Source organism: Castor canadensis, chromosome 13 (assembly GCF_047511655.1).
Source record: "Castor canadensis chromosome 13, mCasCan1.hap1v2, whole genome shotgun sequence".
Taxonomy (NCBI): Eukaryota; Metazoa; Chordata; class Mammalia; order Rodentia; family Castoridae; genus Castor; species Castor canadensis.
In genome coordinates, this window is record NC_133398.1 from 22,556,958 (window position 1) to 22,577,262 (window position 20,305).

The 20,305-nt window shown below is 41.6% G+C and overlaps 1 protein-coding gene across 3 annotated transcripts in view; it reads left to right on the forward strand.

Moving 5' to 3' along the window:
- Positions 1–20,305, forward strand: part of Susd1 (sushi domain containing 1) — a 131,324-nt gene that overhangs the window by 92,256 nt on the left and 18,763 nt on the right. For all 3 annotated transcript variants that reach the window (XM_074051256.1, XM_074051257.1, XM_074051258.1), the window contains exons 13-14: positions 9,423–9,519; positions 16,514–16,772. In XM_074051256.1, the coding sequence (XP_073907357.1) occupies positions 9,423–9,519; positions 16,514–16,772 (356 nt within the window). The remainder of the gene's footprint in view (positions 1–9,422; positions 9,520–16,513; positions 16,773–20,305) is intronic.

A 20,305-nucleotide genomic window follows, 5' to 3' on the forward strand; every position in this document is an offset into this window, starting at 1 on the left:
AAAGAAAAAACACATTTCCTTTGAGCCCATGTTCCCCTCCAGCTACTTTGCCTTTTCCCAGTCTCTTTTTATATTAAAACTCCTTGAAAGAAACATCTGTTTTATAGGCTCTGTGTTCTTACCTCCCATTTTCCTTTACCTCATTCTGTTCAGGAAGCACTCTTACTGCTTTCTGGAAAGATTCTCCATTCAACCTCCATCTTGTCAACTCCAATGGGCAATATTTTTCTTACCTAATTTTCTCTACAGCACTTGACACTCTTCCTTCTCCAAACATCCATTTCTTTGCTTTGGTTCCCTATACTTTCCTCTTCCTCTTCTTCTCCTCCCCCTCCTTCTTCTTCGCCTAGGTAATCTCTACCAGTCTCATGGCTATAACTATTTCCAAATATATATTCCTAATCCCAACCTCTTCTCTGGACTCTAGAATCATATATCCACCCATCTTCTAAACATACCTTGTTGAGTGTGATAGACACAATTTTTAATTTCTTACCTCTTCCCTTACCCTCAACTCCACTTCCCATGTTGTTATCTATAACTCAGTTATTGGCATGCATCCAGTTAACTGCTCAGGCCAGAAGAGTTGTAAGTAATTCTGTTCCACTCCCAAATTTCAAATCCATTATCAGATCCCATTGGGTTGGTGATCAAAATATATTTCAAATTCAACCACTTATTCCCATCTTTGTCTTTGTTACTGCTAACCTGATCCAAGCAGCAACTGCTTGCTTGGACTCCTGCAGTAGCTTCCTTTGTTTTTGTTGTTGTTTTTGAGACAGGTTCTCCCTATGTAGCCCAGGCTGGCCTCTTTCTTCCCAGGTAGCGTAGGCTGGCCTGGAACTTGCAAGTCTCTTGCCTCAGCCTCCAGAGTACTGGGATTCCAGACATGCACCACCATGCCTAGTTGCAGTAGCTGTTTTCTTGCTTCCACTCTTGCCTATCACCCTTCACTTCAGACCTCAGTCTCAGTCTTCAGCAGCCAGAGTATTCTTTTAAAAATGAGTACAAGCCAGGCACAGTGGCATATGCCTGTAATCCCAGTACTTGAGAGGTTGAGGCAGGAGAATCTCAGATTCCAAGCTAGCCTGGGCTACATGGTGAAATTCTGTCTCAAAAAAACTCAACCAAACAGCTAAAAGAAACACCCTCCCCTCTGACACACAAAAAAATGAACAGAACATGCCAGTTCTGCTTGAAGGCTTCCAGTGAGTTTCCATTGAGGTTAGACTAGACAAGTTATGATGGAATTTATAATCTGGTCCTTGCCTACACTCTTTAATTCCTCTTATTTGCTCTCCTCATTTCTCATCAAATATCAGATGTCTCTCTGGCCTTTTTGCTATTCCTTAAATGGACCAAAGTTGCTCCTGAATCCACACTTTTCTGTTTGTTGTTAACTCTTTCCGGGATATTCTTTCTACATTGGTTTCTTCATGATCATTCAGGTGTCTGCCTAAATGTCCCCATCTTTGTCTCAGACCATTTTCTGTTGCTAGGTGTGAACCCTATAGACTGGGTAATTCATAAACAATAGAGGTGCATTTAGCTCATGGCTTTGGGTGCTGGGAAGTCCAAGAACCTGGTGCTGGTGTCTGCTTAGATCTGGTGTGGGCCTGCCTGCTGGGTCATGTCCTGACAGAGTGCATCACATGGTGAGGCAGAGCAAGAGTGACTGGGAGAGCTTGCTTTTATTCAAAGCTACTTCCTCAGTAACCCCTAATCCACTCACAAGGGTGGAGCCCTCATGACCCAATCACCTCCCAAAGGTCCTACCTTTGGAATTATGTTTCTAACACATGAAATTTGGGAGATAGAACCCATATCACCCCAGGCTACTCTGACCACCCTTTCAAAAACCCCCTCCTCAATCTCTCCACATTATTCTGTATCCATTTACTTGCTCGAATTTCTTCAAACTCCTATTTTTAGGAGCTCTTCAAAGGCAGTGATTTTTGTCTCTGTTTTTCTATACTGTATCCCCCACAAATAAGAATGCTATTGCTATAGCACAATAAATACATTTTTTTGAATATGTCAAATTATTATTGGGTAATAATTGGTGATACCTAATTAGTCAATAAAGACTTTATACCAAGAAGAATTCACCACATTTTGTGCTGCAGAGACAAGTGATATTTGATTTAGCCATTCCTTATTGGCTTATTAGTTACCTACTGGTGACTTATTAAAAAGAGTAACTGTTCAGTCTCTTACTCTTTGGTCCTTGTCATATTTGGGTGAATTTCCTTCCTTCTTCCCTCCCTCCCTTCCTTCCTTCCTTCCTTGGTTTGAACTCAGGGCTTCATGCTTGCTAGGCAGGTGCTCTACCACTTGAACCATAACCTCAGCCCTTTTTGATGTAGGTATTTTTTGGATAGGGTCTCATGTTTTTGTCTCAGGCCGGCCTTGGATTGCGAAGTAGCTGAGATTACAGGCGTGAGCCACCACACATGGTTCTCAGTGGATTGCATTTCTGATTTGAGTTAAGGTTTTATACCTTTTGAGTAGGAATTGGAGTTTCATTTTGAGATACTTATTTCTACCTTGTTTTATAGACTCAATATTGCCCTAGTCACTCAAACTCCCTAGTCTGTGATCATGGCCACAAGGGGGCACTGTTGAGCTGCTCAAGTTCATTGGGACCTTGAATCTAGTTAAAATCATTGAGATCCTGACTCTGCATTTTACTTTAGAGAATTTTCAGTTTAAAAAAAAAAAGCATGAAAATTCAAGTTAAGAATTTATTAAAGAATGGGGAAGAAAAAGTCTTACAGAAGGGGGAGAAAAGGACCTCGTGTATTAATGTGAAAGAGGTCCTCTTCATTGCCTAAAGAGTGTGGATTTGCTTCAGTAAAATCATGCATGAACTTTTGAATTTTACCAGAAACATTAGGCTACGGATTTGGGTCTGGAAAATGCAGCAGTCCATTTCCCAGAAGAAAAGTGAGCGGAATTCCCCTTCTGCGGGTGTTCCATAAAACTAAGTCTTCTGATGGGAACAGGATGAACACAAGAACTTTAAATGTGCTTCTGACCTCAGAGGTGGAAGCCTGAGGAACGCTGAGAGATGGGGGCAAGTGTTTCAGGGAGAGCTGGGAAGAGGGCTGAGAGGGGGCGGGGGAGATTCTGTGGCAGGGTTTTTGGCTGGTGGCTGATGTGCTGCCTCAGGTGGCCTATTGAACTGAATTCTTCAGAATAGGCCCATTGTGGTTCATGCCCTTGTTTAGGTCAGAGTGGCGCAAGCAGACTTTCATCCCTTGCGTGAACTTTCACACATCAGGGTTGCTATTTTCTTGCCAAGTCTAAAAGCTCATAGACTTGAGCTTTTGAAACCATGTGGCCCACTCTACAGGAAAATGGACTGGATGGATCGTTTTCTTGAATTAACTTCAGCTTTTTATAAAATGTGTATGGGAAGGTTTCCTTATATCAGAAACCTAAAACCCAGAGTTTCTGTGTTTGTGGCAGGGGAGAGGGAGGGGCACGCAGAGGCCTAATAGTGTAATTTAGCAAATATTTATTGATGAGTTATATGCAAAGACCTGTGCAAAATGCTGAGTGGAATATAAAAATGAAGAGAAAATGATTCCTTCTCCAAGGGAGGTCAAGTCTGGAACTTTATTGATAGGGAAGGCCTGTCTAGCCTTGTGGTGGCTGATGATTTGTGATGGACACTACCGTTTCTTTCATTGCTATCAGTTTCAGTTGGTCCTGCCTTGGGTTGCATGGTGTATAGGGGAGGCACCTTAGGTGTCTATTTTTCTTCCTACTTTTTATTATAGAAATTTCAACTGGGTGCTGGTGACTCACACCTGTAATCCTAGCTACTCAGGAGGGTCACGGTTCAAAGCCAACCCGGGGCAAATAGTCCTCGAGACCCTATCTTGAAAATACCCAACATAAAACAGTGCTGGTGGAATGGTTCAAGTGGTAGAGCGTCTGCCTAGAAAGTGTGAGGCCCTGACTTCAAACTCTAGTACCACCAAAAAAAGAAAGAAATTTCAGAAAAGTAGCATTTTACCAGGTTCTCAAGAAATGGAGCTATGTTTTAACTCAACTCCTTGTGTTTACATGAAGTTTATAGTATAAAGTTGGGGACCTTTGTATAGTTTTGGTGCAGTTAAAATTTCCTTCTTTTTGGGTGTTTATTTTAGTGGATTTTAGGTAGAGGAATTTTAACACATTTGTACTTATATGATCTCCTTTTGATTTAATAATTTATCTTTATCACAGTATTAATCTTTTGCCATACATGTTACAAATTCCCACCCTAAGATTATTTACTCTTTGGTTTTCATTATTTTTTTTTTTTCTCAATTGAACCTGGATCTTTTCATTATTTTTTGACCTTAAGACATTTTAAATTTTAATGTAATCAGTTCTATTGATTACAAAGAGTTTCTGCCTCTGGTCATACTGAAGAAAAGCCTTACCCACTTGAAATCAGATCAGTTCTTATTCTCTGATACTTTCCTATGCTTCTTAATAGTTTTGCCTTTTGCATTTAAAAGGTAGATCCATTTGGAATTTGTTTTGATGTACAAAGTGAGACTAAGCCTACATGGTAGTTCTTTCTCCTCAACTGATAAGCCCATTTCCTGTCACCTTTTGAAATGGTGTCCATGTCCCCCGGTACATTTTCTACTTATTTAAGTCTCTTCTGGGCTGCCTGTGTTTCCCTTGTTTTTGCCTTTCCTGTGCTTCTATCTTATATTTCAATTGTGATTTCATAATATATCTACTATTTGTGGTACAAGTTCTCCTTCATTACTTTTCTCCTTATTCTTCAAAGTTTTCTCACACAGTAACCGATTTTCTTCTGTCATTTGCAGAAGGTTGAAGTTGTTGATGGTGTAGGAATGATAAAGAAGGTTTGCCTTCTGCTTCCTTTTCTGTCTCATATCCCCAGGGCAAAAGAGCTCCTGGAAAGAAGAGCAGATTTGCCAGGGCAGCAACTTTGGGAGACAAAAAACAACACTTGGGCAAAGAGAGCAAGAAGTCAAGGTTATTTTATTTATCTGTGAAGGGTAGTTGAGAACTGACCCACTGAGGTTCAGGCTTCCATGTTAGAGAGGAAAAATAGACTGTTTAATGTATAATGGGATGGCCTTCAGTAAGCAGGGAAGAACAGTCTAGAAGTCGCATATTGGTTGAATGCTTGAATCAGCCAGGTGACAATGACTCTTTAAAACTAGAGAACCATACTAGACTGGCAAAGGGCAGTGTGGCCAGTGGCTTCCCCCCCAGGGTCCCTGGCAATCCCACAGGTTTCAGGTTTATGAAAAATGTATGGTCTGTGTTAGCCATCTTAGTGGCTTTGGAAGAAATTCCAAATTTAACACTTTCACAGGAGCTATAGGCATCTCTCTCTTGCACCTGGCTTTCCCCTGGTCCACCTTGGCCCTTGTTTATTCTTTTATCCCAGCAGCTGTACTCACTGCTGCTTATGAGATGAACCCTGTCTTCCCCTCAGAGTTTGCTCCTGGGCCCTGGCCCTAGATTTCTAGCTGCCTTCTGGATGGTTCCAAATGCACCTCAGCTTCAGGAGGCCAGAGTGAGCTGCTTTCAACCTTTCCTCCAGACTTGGCCAGTGACATCATCACTGACCTAGTGGTCCAGACCAAAGCCCAGACTCCTCCCCTTCCTGTCTTGTACCACCTTCTTCTCCACCTGTCCCTGGAGCATGGCTTGCATCTGTCCCTTCTTCTCCATTCTTAGTGTCATCACTTGCTTCAGACCTCAGGCACATCTAGATTTTTAGGGAACTTGTGCTTTTGCCTTTTCCAATTCATCCTTGAGTCAGCTCTTTACACTGGATTTCTGAAATCCAAATCTGCTGAAAGTCTCTAAATGGCTTCTTAAGATTTTCTGGACCTCAGATCTGACTGCATCTACTCCTCCAACCTTACTCCTTGCCTCCTTGCTGCCTGAACTCAGCCTTTCACTACGAACTCCCTGCAGTTCTGTCACTGATCCTGCACCTTACCCTAGGCCTCTATAGGTGTCTGCTTCTGTATTTGGTGGCTCAATTCCCCTGCACCCTATTGAACCCTATGTGTAACTTTCTCGTAGCTCTGAGTACTGCCTGTTTTATAAAACTACCTCCACTATTAGGCTGTAAGCTCCTAGAAAGCAAAGACCATGTCTCCCCCAGTTTAGCATAGAACCTGGTGCAGATGGTGGCTAAAAAGTGTATTTTGAGTGGAGCTGGTGGTACATGCCTGAAATCCCAGCACTTGGGAGGCTGAGGCAGGAGGATAGCAAGTTCTAGGTCAGCCTGAACTGCATACTAAGATCTTGTCTCACTGCCCTCCCCTGACAACAAAGTGTGTATTGCGTGCAGATGTATGAATAATGTCTGTTCCAAAGCTTTAAAAACTGTAAAAGTCCTGGCACATCTGTGGTTTTATTTATTATAATTTATTTTAAGTTATTTTCTAACCCAGTAAGTAGTCTTGAGTGCCTGTTTTGGCCTGCCAGTCCTTAATTTCACTGTGGCAGGGAGCAGAACTTGGGGGGCAGCATCAGGGAGGCACTGTATGTATATTTTTTCTCTTTTTCCTTCTCCCTCCAAATCCTTCTTTCTCCTTTCCCCTACTGAGTTGATGCAATGATAGATCCCAAACAAGAGATGACTTAGTCCATGGTCTAATTAAAGTTATTCTTCCTGCTGCCGTCATTATGTCCATCACAGAGGGATTGGGATGTGCCTGGGATTCACAGCAATTCTTCCCACACAAGTGCAAAGGAACAGTTTCCGCTTGGCCCAGTCCCAGAGCCCTCTCAAGCACACAGCTGTGTGTTCTGCCCTCTACCAGAGTACCAGGGTACTGGATGCCTCCTATAATTAGTCAGAGCTCTTTGGGTTGCAAATGACAGAAACTCAACTCAAACCCACTTAAGCATATGGAATTTGCTGGATTGCAGAACCGGGAAGTCCAGGAATGGATCTTGCTTACAGCACAGCAGGATCGAGCCACAAATGATTCATCAGAGCCTTGTTGTTCTCTTCCAACTGTGCTGCCCTCTGCCTGCCAAGGTCTTTCACACAGACCCGGGAGGATGGCATCATACCCCTGGCTTCCCTGGCACTTACGGTACCATCCAGGAAGAAGGATAAGACCTTCTAGTCTCCTCAAGTCAAATGGATTGTACTTCTTGACCCATCCTGTGACTGGGATGTGGTGATCCATGGTCCCCATGGTCTAGCCAGAGGGGTTTTGGAGCACAGAGTGATAGCCCCGTCACAACCACAGGGAAGTCAGGGTATAGTGGTGCATACCTGTAATTCCAGCAACTTGTGAGGAAGAGACAGGAGGATTGTGAGTTCGAGGCCAGCACAGGCAAAGTTAGTGAGACCCTGTCACAAAAACAAAAGAGAAACAAAAGGGCTAGGAGTGTCGTGCAAGTGTGAGGCCCTGGGTCCAATCCCCAGGACCTCAAAAAAAGGGAGGCGGATTTTATTGCTTCACTTGAAGGTGATGAAAACCTACTAGGTTACTTTGGTGGAGCAAAACCTTCAAGAGACCCCAAGGTGAATGAGAAAGGTGGATAGCAGAGAATGGATTCAAATTCTGGCTCTGTTCATGCTTGTGTGCTCTTGAGAAAGTAACTCGGTCTCTCTGTGTGTCAGTTCTCTCATCTGAAAAATGAGATTTTTGAAAGTATTAATCATACTTGTTCCGTGCACACAGGAGTGAGATAGGGATCCAGTGATAGTTTTATTGCTGGTGAGACTTGCCTAGGACTGTGGCCAAAATAAAGCTTCCTGGAACTTCCTACCACATCTCAACTTTGCCCTCTACCTATGGGGAAGTTGAATCTCTAGGGCAAACGTACACCTGGCTTCAGACGTGCCTTGACTCAGGTTCACCTAGTGCATGGAGGAGGGCAGCAGGAAGCAAAAGCACCTGTCCTGAGTTCAGGTTGCCTAAGACCCACAAAAAAAGAAAAAAAAAAATGGTAAGACCATCTGGGAACAATAGCTAAATACTGGCTCTCTCACAAATCGTGTGGATAGAAGGGCAGAGGTAAACTTTCTTTTAGTATTTCAGGAAAGAAGTTCCTGCTGTGTTAGCCAAGGTAGGAAACCAAGGGAGGGAGACATAAACATCATCCACTTGGCAGTGTTGATGGGGTGATTAAGTAAGGTGAGGCATACACCGGACACAGTTAGTGTGTATGGTTAGCGACCAGTCCATCTTGCCACGGGAAGACCAGCAGCTGGTGCATTGACATTCTAAATGTATTTACCAGTGAGCTGCTAAAATACTGGTGTCAGCCAGTCAGTATGTTTTCCTCTCAATGAAAATCCTATTTGGGAAATCAGGTTGCAGGAGAGGACAAAATAAGAACAGAGCACTGTGATTATAAAGGATGTAGAAGGAGCCACCGGCTTCCGGGCTCTGCTGTGCTTCTCTAGCTGTAGCCTTTCCTTTCTCTCTAATAAATCCTACTTTATAAAAAAAAAAAAAAAAAAGGATGTAGAAGTCTGATACACTTGTCTTCCCCACTATGTTAGTCCATTTTCCCTTGCTATAACAAAATATCCAAGGCTGGGTAAAGAAAGGAGATTTATTTAGCTCACAGTTTTGGGAAGTTGGAAATACAAAACTGGGGCTGCCCCATCATTTTGGCCTCTGGTCAGGGCCCCATGGCTGATGAAATCATGATGGAATACATGTGGAAGGGGCCACATGGGGAAACAGGAAGCAGAGATGGGGTTTTTATGACAACCCACTCTTGGGAACTAACTCACTCCTTGAGACCAGCCTTTGTCACACCCAGTGACCTAATTATCTTCTAAGCCCCACCTTTTAAAGATCTGCCACCTCTCACATTACTACGCTGGGGGCCAAGCTTCCAACACAAAAATTTTTGAAGGCACATTTTAACCATAACCTAATCATAGCACCCACCAAATGAGAACCTACTCCCCACACAGGCTGTAAAGTGAACTGTGGCAAAATATACATAATATAAAATGTACCATTTAAACCATTTTGTAAGTATACAAGTCATTAGCATTTAGGTACACTCACAATATTGTGCAACCATCAGCATTATCTATTTCCAGCCTATTTTTGTCACCCTGAACAGAACTTCTGACCACTAAGCAATAAGCCCTTATTCACCACCCATCCCACCAATCCCTGGCAACCTATAATCTACAACTGTCTCTCTCAATTTGCCTATTGTAGATATTTCATAAAACTGCAGTCATTACAGCATTTGTCTTTTTGTGTGTGATTATTTCATTTAGCATGTTTTCAAGATTCATCCATGTTATAGGATGTGTCAGAATATGCTCTTCATTTTTTAGATTACAAATTTAATGTCCTCCATGAGGATGGCTTTCTTGGTGCTTTTTCACTTGTTCTGATCATACCCTTCTCCTTTCTTCTTTTTAATGTTTCCAGAGCCTCCCCTTCCGGAAGTAGAATTTTTCACAGTACATGGAGGGCCTCTACCACGCCTCAGACTGAGGAAAGCCAAGGAGAAAAGTGGACCTATCAGGTCAGCAGCTATTCTTTCTCCACAGTTGGCCAGTGATCCTCCTGAAGTGTTCTGGAAACTTTCTCTGAGCATGGCTGCACTTGAGTAGTTGGGGCAAGGCAGCCTGGCCTCTTGTTTTGTTTCCTTAGGCACAGATGGAGCCTTTAGTCCTAACAGCATCCTTCAAATGAAAAGAGAAACTTCTAAGGGACCATAGACAAGGATTTGGGCAGCCTAGCCCAAGAAATGAAACTTGCTCCTTTAGTCGTTGACAAACCTTGGTTGACAACATTAGGCATTGCCCTTTGTCTTTACTCCTCATAGTGTATCCTTAAGTAATGGTGGGTCATTTTGTTTGCCAGAGATAGAATATGTTCCTTTTTATGTCAGGCTGGACTTGGGGAGGGTGTAGTAGTTTCTGAAAAGGTCATTTGGATAATACATTTCATCCACTCACATATTGAGTTATGGGCAAGACACTGTGTAGTTAATGACCGCTTCTGGGATTCCAGATGGTATCAGGATGGAATTAATTTACCTTTGTTGGAGGAACGCTTTGTGTTCAATTTTGCATTTTACTTACAAAGGTCATGGCAGGATGAAGAAAGTAGAACCAGTCCCCTTTTTAGGGAGGAAGATCAGGGTTGGCCTGTGGACAGCAACTTGCTCACAGAACCCGGTCAAGGAGGTGACAGTGTGCATAGCCTGACCTATCTGGCTTTATTTCCCACCTGACCCTTCAGTCTAATGACCCCTCAGTGCCATCAGGGTAAAAGTAAACATGAGAGGTGGGGGGCGTGGCTCAAGTGATAGTACACCTGCCTAGTGAGCTGGAGGCCCTGAGTCCAGCCTCCGTACCACCAAAAAGAGAGATGAAAATTATGAACTTTGCAAGTACAAAGCCCTGAGTTCAAACCTCAGTCCCACCAATAAATAAATAAACAGATAAACAAATAAATAATGAAATTAAGGAAAAGAAAACCTGGAAATATTGTGTGTCCATTGACTATGAAAATTAGGCTTTCTCTGCTTCCATATTATTCTTTTTATTGTGCTGGGTGGGAGTACATTGTGGCATTTACAAAGGTTTTTACAGTGTCTCAACTATATCATACTTGAAATCCCCCCTCCACTTCTCTCCTCTTCCCCTTCCCTGATTCCTGGAACAGTTTCAACGGGTATCATTTTTGCATTTACGTACATGTGTATACACTATCTGCACTATATTAATCCTCCTCCCCCTTTCCCTGTCACCTTCCCCGTCCCACTGGTGCCAACCACACCCCCTCCACACCCCGTGCAGCACCTGTTCTGCCCTCCTATTCTCCAATTTTGTAGAAGATAAAATGAGAAACATGACATTTTGCTAGTTGAGATAAACATAGCTACACAGGGAGTTTCCTTGTGTTGTTCCCGTGCATATGTGTATTAGAGCTCCAGTTGATTCACCTCTTCCAGTCCTCTTCACTCCTCCCTAGTCCCCTTCCCTTGGTGGCCCTGGCCAGTTTAAAATTTTTATGTTCATTCCTGTACAGTGAGCACATCAACCTCATTCAAGTTTTTGGTTTCCTTCCCTTGCCCTATCCCTCCTTTGCATAGCCTCCCTTCAGTGTGACCCATGTCCCATAATATTACTGCATTTGTTTTAGGTCTGCAATCTGCACATGAGGGAGAGCATGTGATTTTTGGCCTCTGAGCCTGGCTAACTTCACTTAAGATGATGTTCTCCAGTTCCATCCATTTACTTGCCAATGACAAAATTTCATTCTTCTTTATGACTGAGTAAAATTCCATTGTGTGTATATACTACATTCTCTGAATCGATTCATCAGTAGTGGGACATCTTGGCTGTTTCCATAGCTTGGCTATTATAAATAGTGCTGCAGTAAACATGGGTGTGCAGGTATCTTTGTAGTAACCTGAGTCACATTCCTTTGGGTGTATCCCTAGGAGTGGGATTGCTGGATCACATGGCAGATCTGTGTTTAGTTTTTTAAGGAGCCTCCATATTGTTTTCCATAGTGGTTGTACTAGCTTACACACCCACCCGCAGTGTATGAATGTTCCTTTTTCCCCTGCATCCTCGCCAACATTTGTTTGTGGTGGTGTTCTTGATGGTAGCTACTCTAACAGGAGTGAGGTAGAATGTTATGTGGTTTTGGTTTGCATTTCCTTTATGGCCAGGGACAATGAGCATTTTTAGCCATTCGGACTTCTTCCTTGGAGAAAGTTCTGAGTTCAGTTGCCCACTTCTTTACGGGTTCATTGATTTTTGGGGAGTTCAGTTTTTTGAACTCCCTGTATATTCTGGTTATCAGCTCCTTGTTCAATATATAGCTAGCAAAGATTTTCTCCCACTCTGTGGGTGGTCTCTTCAATTTAGAGACCATTTCTTTTGTTGTGCAGAAGCTTTTTAATTTCATGTAGTCCAATTTGTCAATCCTGTCTCTTAGTTGCTGAGCCGCTTGAGTTCTACTGAGGAAGTCCTTGCCTATGTCTATTGATTCCAGTGTATTCCCTGCTCTTTCCTGTACTTGCTTCAAGGTTTCAGGTCTGATATTAAGGTCCTTAATCCACTTTGAGTTGATACTTGTACAGGGTGACAAACATGGATCTAGTTTCAATTTTCTGCAGGCAGATATCCAGTTTTCCCAGCGACATTTGTTGAAGAGGCTGTCTTTTCTCCATCATATGTTTTTGGCATCTTTGTCAAAAATTAGGTGGGTGTAGCTTTGTGGATTCATATCCGGTTCTCTGTTTTGTTCTACTGGTCTTTATATCTGTTTTTGTGCTAGTACCATGCTGTTTTTATTGCTATGACTCTGTGTATAGTTTAAAGTCAGGTATTAGTACACCTCCAGCATTGTTCTTTTTGCTCAGTATTGCCTTGGTTATTGGCAGTCTTTTGTGATTCCAAGTGAACTTTAGGGTAGATTTTTCCATCTCTGTGATGAATGTCATTGGGATTTTGATGGGTATTGTGTTGGAACATGTAGATTGCTCTTGGTAGTATAGCCATTTTTACTATGCTGATTCTGTCAATCCATGAGCTTGGGAGATCTTTCCATCTTCTTCTAATCTTTTTCAGCTTCTTTCTTCAGTGGTTTGTAGTTCTCCTTGTAGAGGTCATTTACATCCTTTATTAAGTTTATTCCTAGGTATTTGATTTTTTTGAGGCTATTATAAATGGAATTTTTTCCTACATTCTTTCTCATTCTGTTCATTCTTGGTGTAGAGAAAGGCTACTGATTTTTATAAGTTGACTTTGTATTCTTCTACTTTGCTGAAGCTGTTTATGGTGTCTAGGAGTTTTTTTGGTGGAGTTTTTCGGATCTTTTAGGTATAAAATCATGTCATCTGTGAATAGGGATAATTTGACATTTTTTTACCTTTTTTACCTATTTGTATTCCTTTTATTTCTTCTTCCTGCCTTATTGCTCCAGCTAGGAATTCCAAGACTATGTTGAATGTTGAATAGGAGTGGAGAGGGTGGGCACTCTTGTCTCATTCCTGACTTTAGGAGAAATGGTTTCAGTTTTTTCCGTTAAGTATGATGTTTGCTATAGGTTTGTTATATATAGCTTTTACTATGTTGAGGTACATTCCTTCTATTCCTAGTTTCATCAGAGCTTTTATCATGAAATGGTGTTGAATTTTATGGAAGGCTTTTTCTTCATCTATTGAGATGATTAGGTGGTTTTTGCCTTTGCTTCTGTTAATATGCTGTATTACTTTTAATGCTTTTCATATGATGAACCATCCCTGCATCCCTGGGATGAAGCAGACTTGGTCATGATGAATGATGTTTCTGATATGTCGTTGGATTTGGTTTGCCACTATTTTATTAAGGATTTTTGCAACAATATTCATTTAGGAGATTGGACTGTACTATTTTTTTTGGATGTGTCCTTGTCCAGTTTTAGGATGAGTGTAATACTGGCTTCATAGATTGAGTTAGGCAGTTTTCCTTCCCTTTCTATTTCGTGGAACAGTTTAAGGAGGGTTGGTATCAGTTCTTCTTTAAATGTCTGATAGAATTCCGCTGAGAATCTACCAGGTCCTGGACTTTTCTTTTTGGGGAGACTCTTGATTGCTGTTTGAGTTTCATTATGTGTTATAGATCTGTTTAGGTGGTTAATATCATCTTGGTTCAGTTTTGGATGGTCATAAGTATCTAGAAATTTGTCCATTTCTTCAAGATTTTCCAATGTATTGGAATATAGGTTCTCAAAGTAGTCTCTGATGATTCCCTGAATTTCCTTGGTGTTTGTTTTTATCTCCCCTTTTTCATTTCTAATTTTATTAATTTGGGTCTTTTCTTTCCTCATTTTAGTCAGATTTGCCAGGGGCTTTTCAATCTTGTTTATTTTTTCAAAGAACCAGCTTTTTGTTTCATTGATTCTGTGTACGGCTTTTTTTTTTTTTTTGTCTCTATTTTGTTGATTTCTGCCCTCATTATTATTTCTGTCCTGCTTGTTTTGGGATTTGCTTGTTCTTGTTTTTCTAGGAGTTTGAAGTGTAGCATTAGGTCGTTTATCTGAAATCTTTCTGTGTTTTTAATATATACAATCATGGCTATTAACTTCCCTCTTAGGACTGCCTTTGCTGTGTCCCATAGGTTCTGGTTGGTTGTATTTTCATTTTCATTAAATTCCAGAGACATTTTGACTTCCTCCTTTATTTGTTCTATGACTCCATGTTAGTTTTAAGTTCAGGTCTTTTCAGGGATGGACATTGTATATTGGTTGTTCCTCCATTCCTGATAAGTTACTGGAAGGCATTGTAATTCTGTTGTTGTAAAGACAGAGGTAATGACATCATTGCCTGAAAGAATTTGCAAGAGCAAATGTGATACTTAAGCCAGATAATTACATAAGGCAAAAAGAAAAGCTAAATGACAGTCTATCCTTGTGGCAATGTGCTGGCCAGTGCATTCAAAACAGGAAGTAGAGATCTGTGAGTCATTCTAGGGGGGGTGGTGGTGAAAAAGAGAGAAGTCCTTCCAGAACGGTCAAGTTCCAAACTGTTGCCACTGCTTCCCTGACGTCACTGGTGCTCATTACCAGCAGTGAGTGGGGTGATTTCCTCAGCCTGACTGCCTGGATTAAGCTGGAGCCAGCAGCTTTGCCAGGCCTGAATCTGCTATGTGTCTTGTTTAAGGGCAGTGGCTTGGAGGACCTTGTGGATCAGGGACCCTGGGGCCAAGTCTGCCTTCCTGAGCTTGCTGATGTTAGGCAGATGATTTGGCCTGTTGCTGGGCTCCCTTGATGCTAGTGTTTCCCACCTGTGCTAGGTACTAGGAGTCACCTGCCATGCTTAATCAGCAGTACAAATTCCAAACTGTACTCCTGGAGATTCTGACTCAATAGGTCTGGAATAGGGTCTGGGACTTTGTATAATTACCTGGCGAAATGGGGAGCTGCTTGGTGCCTGTAGTGGGCAATGTACAGAATCAAATGGGTGCAGGTGAGCCTTGAACTTGCACTTCACCATCACTCTCTATGTGGAAAGATGAGCTTGAAAGGACAGCATGAAGCTGCTACACTTACTTCCTCACCTGTGGCCACGATTCATGGGCATGTCTTCAAGCCCCCAGGAAAGTTTTTGTTGTCAGTGTTCCTTGCAGGCAGTGGATACTCAGTAAACGTTTACTGATGCATCATGTTCCCCTGCAGGTTTTATTTTGTCTCTTTTGTACCAAGCTCTTTGCTGAAAGTGAGCCAGACTTTGTGGAAATCAGGGCCCTGAGGATGTGTGGGAACCTGGTAGGTGACTGGAGACTTTCCAAATACAACATGTATTGTGGGAAGGTTCCCTCTTCTTTACCTAATGATTCATGGGCCTTTAGGAAGCAGAAGAATGGGGCATTAGGGAAGTGGAGCAGGAAGTACAAATTTGGTGATAAAATAGAATTATGTGGCCTAATGACTTTTGGAAATTACCCTAATTGTATTTGGTACTGATGCAGTTTTCCTCCTTACTTAAAGTTCAACTCAAGAAGCATTTATGGGATGGGGGAGTTGATCTTAGCCAAAGAACTGTTCAAGGACTTGCAAGGATACAAGGGTAAGTCACTTAAACCCACTATCAAACCAGATAGAGATAGGTATTCAAACATTTACTATACCAGAGGCTGGAGGTAAGGGCTGAATAGATGGGAAGGAAAGTAAAGCATGAGTCACTCACAATGCATTTTTATTCTTACACTTCCTTTCACTGGCAGAGTGTTCTATTTGGTTGGATAAATACTCATAAAACACATGACCAAATGACACCAGGTTGTTATCATGTTTCGTTGTCCACATCTTAGGGGACAGTTTCATAATGCACATACGTCATTTCACTTTTCTGGCCGTTTCAGGATCTCGTTAGCCTAGATTTCCTCATGGTGGCTTTGTACTCCTTTCTTCTCATTGATTTCACATGAATTTTGGTGCCAGCTTATGAACTGTGGGGAGTGTAAATCACATGAGTTCCTGTCTTCAGTTGCCATGTGATTGTCTGAAGGCTCTTTGAAGACTTAGTACCTTAACTGTTATAGGCAGTTGGCCTTCATGTGACTGCTAAATCCTGTCTCCTGCTGGGCTTGACTGCCCACATGAAAAATCACTGGTTAATTTCACGACAGACACACAAGGCAGCAAGGCATGTCACAACTTCTCTCTCCTGCCCCAGAGGATGTACTTGGTATCCATCCACAGCTGGGACCTGAGAGCTTGCTCACCCAGCCTCATTTGGCATTAACACAGTAGGTTAGCTTGGAGTTCCATGACTGTTGGAGCTGCCAATAAATCCCAGATGGGCCAGGACTTTTTCTGGGTCAGTGTTGTGTCCCCAGTGCCTCAGAAGTGTCTGTCTCATCGTAATTCTGTAAATCTGAATAAATGAATCCTCCAAGCAAGGGTGTGATAGGTGAGCTTTAGGAAATGGCACATCTAATCCAGGCCCTCTGGGTTAATGAGCTTCCTTCTTCACTGGGTCCCGGCCAATTTCTCTGCTTTCTTTTTTCTTCCAGTTCCTATCAGGTGTTGGTGCTTCCCCTGGGCCTGCAAAGCACATTTGCTTGTGATTCTGAAGGGGTGACCTCATTCTTTAGCAACAGCTCTGATGCTGATGGATATGTGGCTGCAGAAGTACTGGCCAAAGACTTTGCAAATGATGCCATGGAGCTATCCATCGGCGACAGGCTATACTATGGGAAGTACTATAACGCTCCCTTGAAGACAGGAAATGACTACTGCATTGTATTACGAATCACAAGTGAATGGAATAAGGTATAGTTCTTTAAAAGTTCTTGTGAACTCTGTGTTTCCCTCTTCACATGAGATTTAAATGTTTGAACATGTGTCTTCTAGTGTTTGAGACGAACTATTTAAATGTGCTTTTGATGCTTATGTTGAATGCTTTGCCTTTGCACAGGATGGGCAGGTGAAACTCTTTTTTAAATTTTTTTATTTTTAAATTTTATTCATATGTGCATACAATGTTTGGGTCATTTCTCCCCCCCCCTCCCCCCGCCCCCTCCCCTACCCCAAGTGAAACTCTTGCAGGTATAGACAGACTGAATTTTCCTGTTGGACCAGCATTTGGACTGATCTGGTTTGGGTTCTTCTTAAGCTTCACAAGTCCCCAGATTCTGTGGCACTGCTGAACCCTGAAATGGAAAGGAGCATTTATATCTATCAATTTCCCTTGTACCCCATCCAGGATGCCGCCTCCTTCCATTCTTCCTGGGAAGCAGGAGAGAAGGGCAGACAAACCCAGCACAGCCTTTTTTCTTGCCTACGTCACTTCCTTGACTGTAGCATGGATTCTGCTCTCCCCTCCCCTGACCTTAGAAAGGCTGTGCTGTATCTTCTGGCAGTGATTCCTTCATGAGTCAGAAATGTTCACTAGATAGTTAATAAATACAATGATTTGTCCAAGCAGAATAGCAAGCTCTGCACCAGTCAGTTGGGCATAGAGGATCTACAGGAACCTGGTGATGATTAAACCAGGAGAATCCTAACCTTGGTGTAAATTCCTATGGATTGGTAATGGAAAATAGACAAAATTATATACTACTAATGAAACATTCTTGACTGACACATTTGAAGCAAAAGTACGTACCCCCCTCAATTGTAAGGCTCATCACATATTTAAAACTGAGACATCCATTAAATTCTGTAGAGGGCACAAGCCTAATACGCTTGATATTAAGCCAATGGTTTCTTTTAAGATTATGTCCGAGTACTAAAGAGGCCCAGTCGTTACTTTGTGACAATTATGTAGGAACTAAGAAGTGAAATGTTAAAGCCCAGAACATATTACCTTGAACTTGTTTAAATAATAGGTGTCGTAATGGGTGTGGAGTGGCATCTCATGGTTTGGTTTGCATTTCCTTAGTGATTCATGATGCTGGCATCGTTTTCTGTGCTTATTGACTGCTCATGTATCTTCTTTGGAGAAATGGCTATTCAAGTCCTTTACTCATTTTTTAATTGAATTGTTTGCTTTTTTTGTTGTTGAGTTTGAGGTATTCTCTGCATTTCTGGATATTAGTCCAGATAATTTTCATATCTCATATTAGATATGAAATTTGCAAGTGTTTTTCCGTTCTCTTGGTAGCATTTTTACTCTGTTAATTGTATCCTTTGATGCACACTTGTTTTTAATTTTGATGAAGTCCAATTTTTGTATTTTTTTCTTTTGCTACCTCTGATGTTGGTGTCATATCATGAAACATTTCCTCTATATCATCTTCTAAAATATTTACAGCTTAATGTCTTAAATTTGGGTCTTTCATCCATTTTGAGTTAATGTTTGCATTAGGTAAGGGTTCAACCTAATTTTTTTGTTTTGCAAGTGCGTATCTGTTTTTTTTCAGCACCATTTGTTGAAAAACTTGTCTTTCCCATTGACAGTTCTTGGCACTCCTGTCAAAAATCATTTGACATAGATTCAAGTGTTCATAGCTGGGTTCTGTATTCTATCTCAACGACATCTTTATCTGTCTTTAGGCCAGTATCACACTTTTTTTTTTCTTTTATTATTCATATGTGCATACAAGGCTTGGGTCATTTCTCCCCCCGCCCCTACCCCCTCCCTTACCACCCACTCCGCCCCCTCCCTCTCCCCCCCACCCCCCCAATACCCAGCAGAAACTATTTTGCCCTTGTTTCTAATTTTGTTGTAGAGAGAGTATAAGCCATAATAGGAAGGAACAAGGGTTTTTGCTGGTTGAGATAAGGATGACTATACAGGGCATTGACTCACATTGATTTCCTGGTGTGTGTGTTACCTTCTAGGTTAATTCTTTTTGATCTAACCTTTTCTCTAGTTCCTGGTCCCCTTTTCCTATTGGCCTCAGTTACTTTTAAGGTATCTGCTTTAGTTTCTCTGCATTAAGGGCAACAAATGCTAGCTAGTTTTTTAGGTGTCTTACCTATCCTCACCCCTCCCTTGTGTGCTCTCGCTTTTATCATGTGCTCAAAGTCCAATCCCCTTGTTGTGTTTGCCCTTGATCTAATGTCCACATATGAGGGGGAACATACAATTTTTGGTCTTTTGGGCCAGGCTAACCTCACTCAGAATGATGTTCTCCAATTCCATCCATTTACCAGCGAATGATAACATTTCATTCTTCTTCATGGCTGCATAAAATTCCATTGTGTATAGATACCACATTTTCTTAATCCATTTGTCAGTGGTGGGGCATCTTGGCTGTTTCCATAACTTGACTATTGTGAATAGTGCCGCAATAAACATGGGTGTGCAGGTGCCTCTGGAGTAACCTGTGTCACAGTCTTTTGGATATATCCCCAAGAGTGGTATTGCTGGATCATATGGTAGATCAATGTTTAGCTTTTTAAGTAGCCTCCAAATTTTTTTCCAGAGTGGTTGTACTAGTTTATATTCCTACCAACAATGTAAGAGGGTTCCTTTTTCCCTGCATCCTCACCAACACCTGTTGGTGGTGTTGCTGATGATGGCTATTCTAACAGGGGTGAGGTGGAATCTTAGCATACCACACTGTTTTGATTACTGTAGCTTGTTAGTACATTTTGAAATTCGGAAGTGTGAGTCTTCTAACTCCCCATATTGTTTTTCTGTCCTAGTAATAGGATTTCTTCTAGTAATTTGTACCATTATACCTAGTAGCTAAGACAGAAAACAGGGATAATTCTTGCTCCTCCCTCTTCCTTACCTTCTTATCTAGTCTGTCATCAACCATGTCATCTCTATCACCTTAATGCTGTTTAAAACCATGCTTTCTTTTCCTTTTCATCAGCGATGTTAAGCATTCTCTGAAAGAGAAGAACTCATCTTCTTGTCTCTTATTTCTGCCTATCTCCTTGTTCCACACTATTGCCAGGATGAGTTTTATAAAATTCATGGCTGATCAAGGCATTCTGGTTTAATGAGTTTCCTTCTTTACCTGGCCCCTGTCAATTTCTCTCTTTAATACATTCGGTTCCCTAGTAACCACCTTGCTGTTTGAGGTCACTTTGCTTCTCCAGTGTCTTGAACTATGTACTTCTCTGATTATTTTTACATAGTACTTCATTCCCAGTCTCTATACTTAGCCTTAAGGCAAAATTTAATTGCTTTCAAAACCTTATGGTTATTTTAAGCTTTTCCCAGAATTTTTCAGTTTGAATATATTTTTAATTTTTTTAACAAAATAAAAACCAGAATGCCCAGTTTGTCACTTGAAAGAGAATCTCCTAATGAGGTTGGAGGGCTCCTTTAACCCCTGCTCTTCAGCTATCTCTGGGGACATTGTGCTGAATCTTACCATATGCAGTAATCTCCAAAATCCTAATTG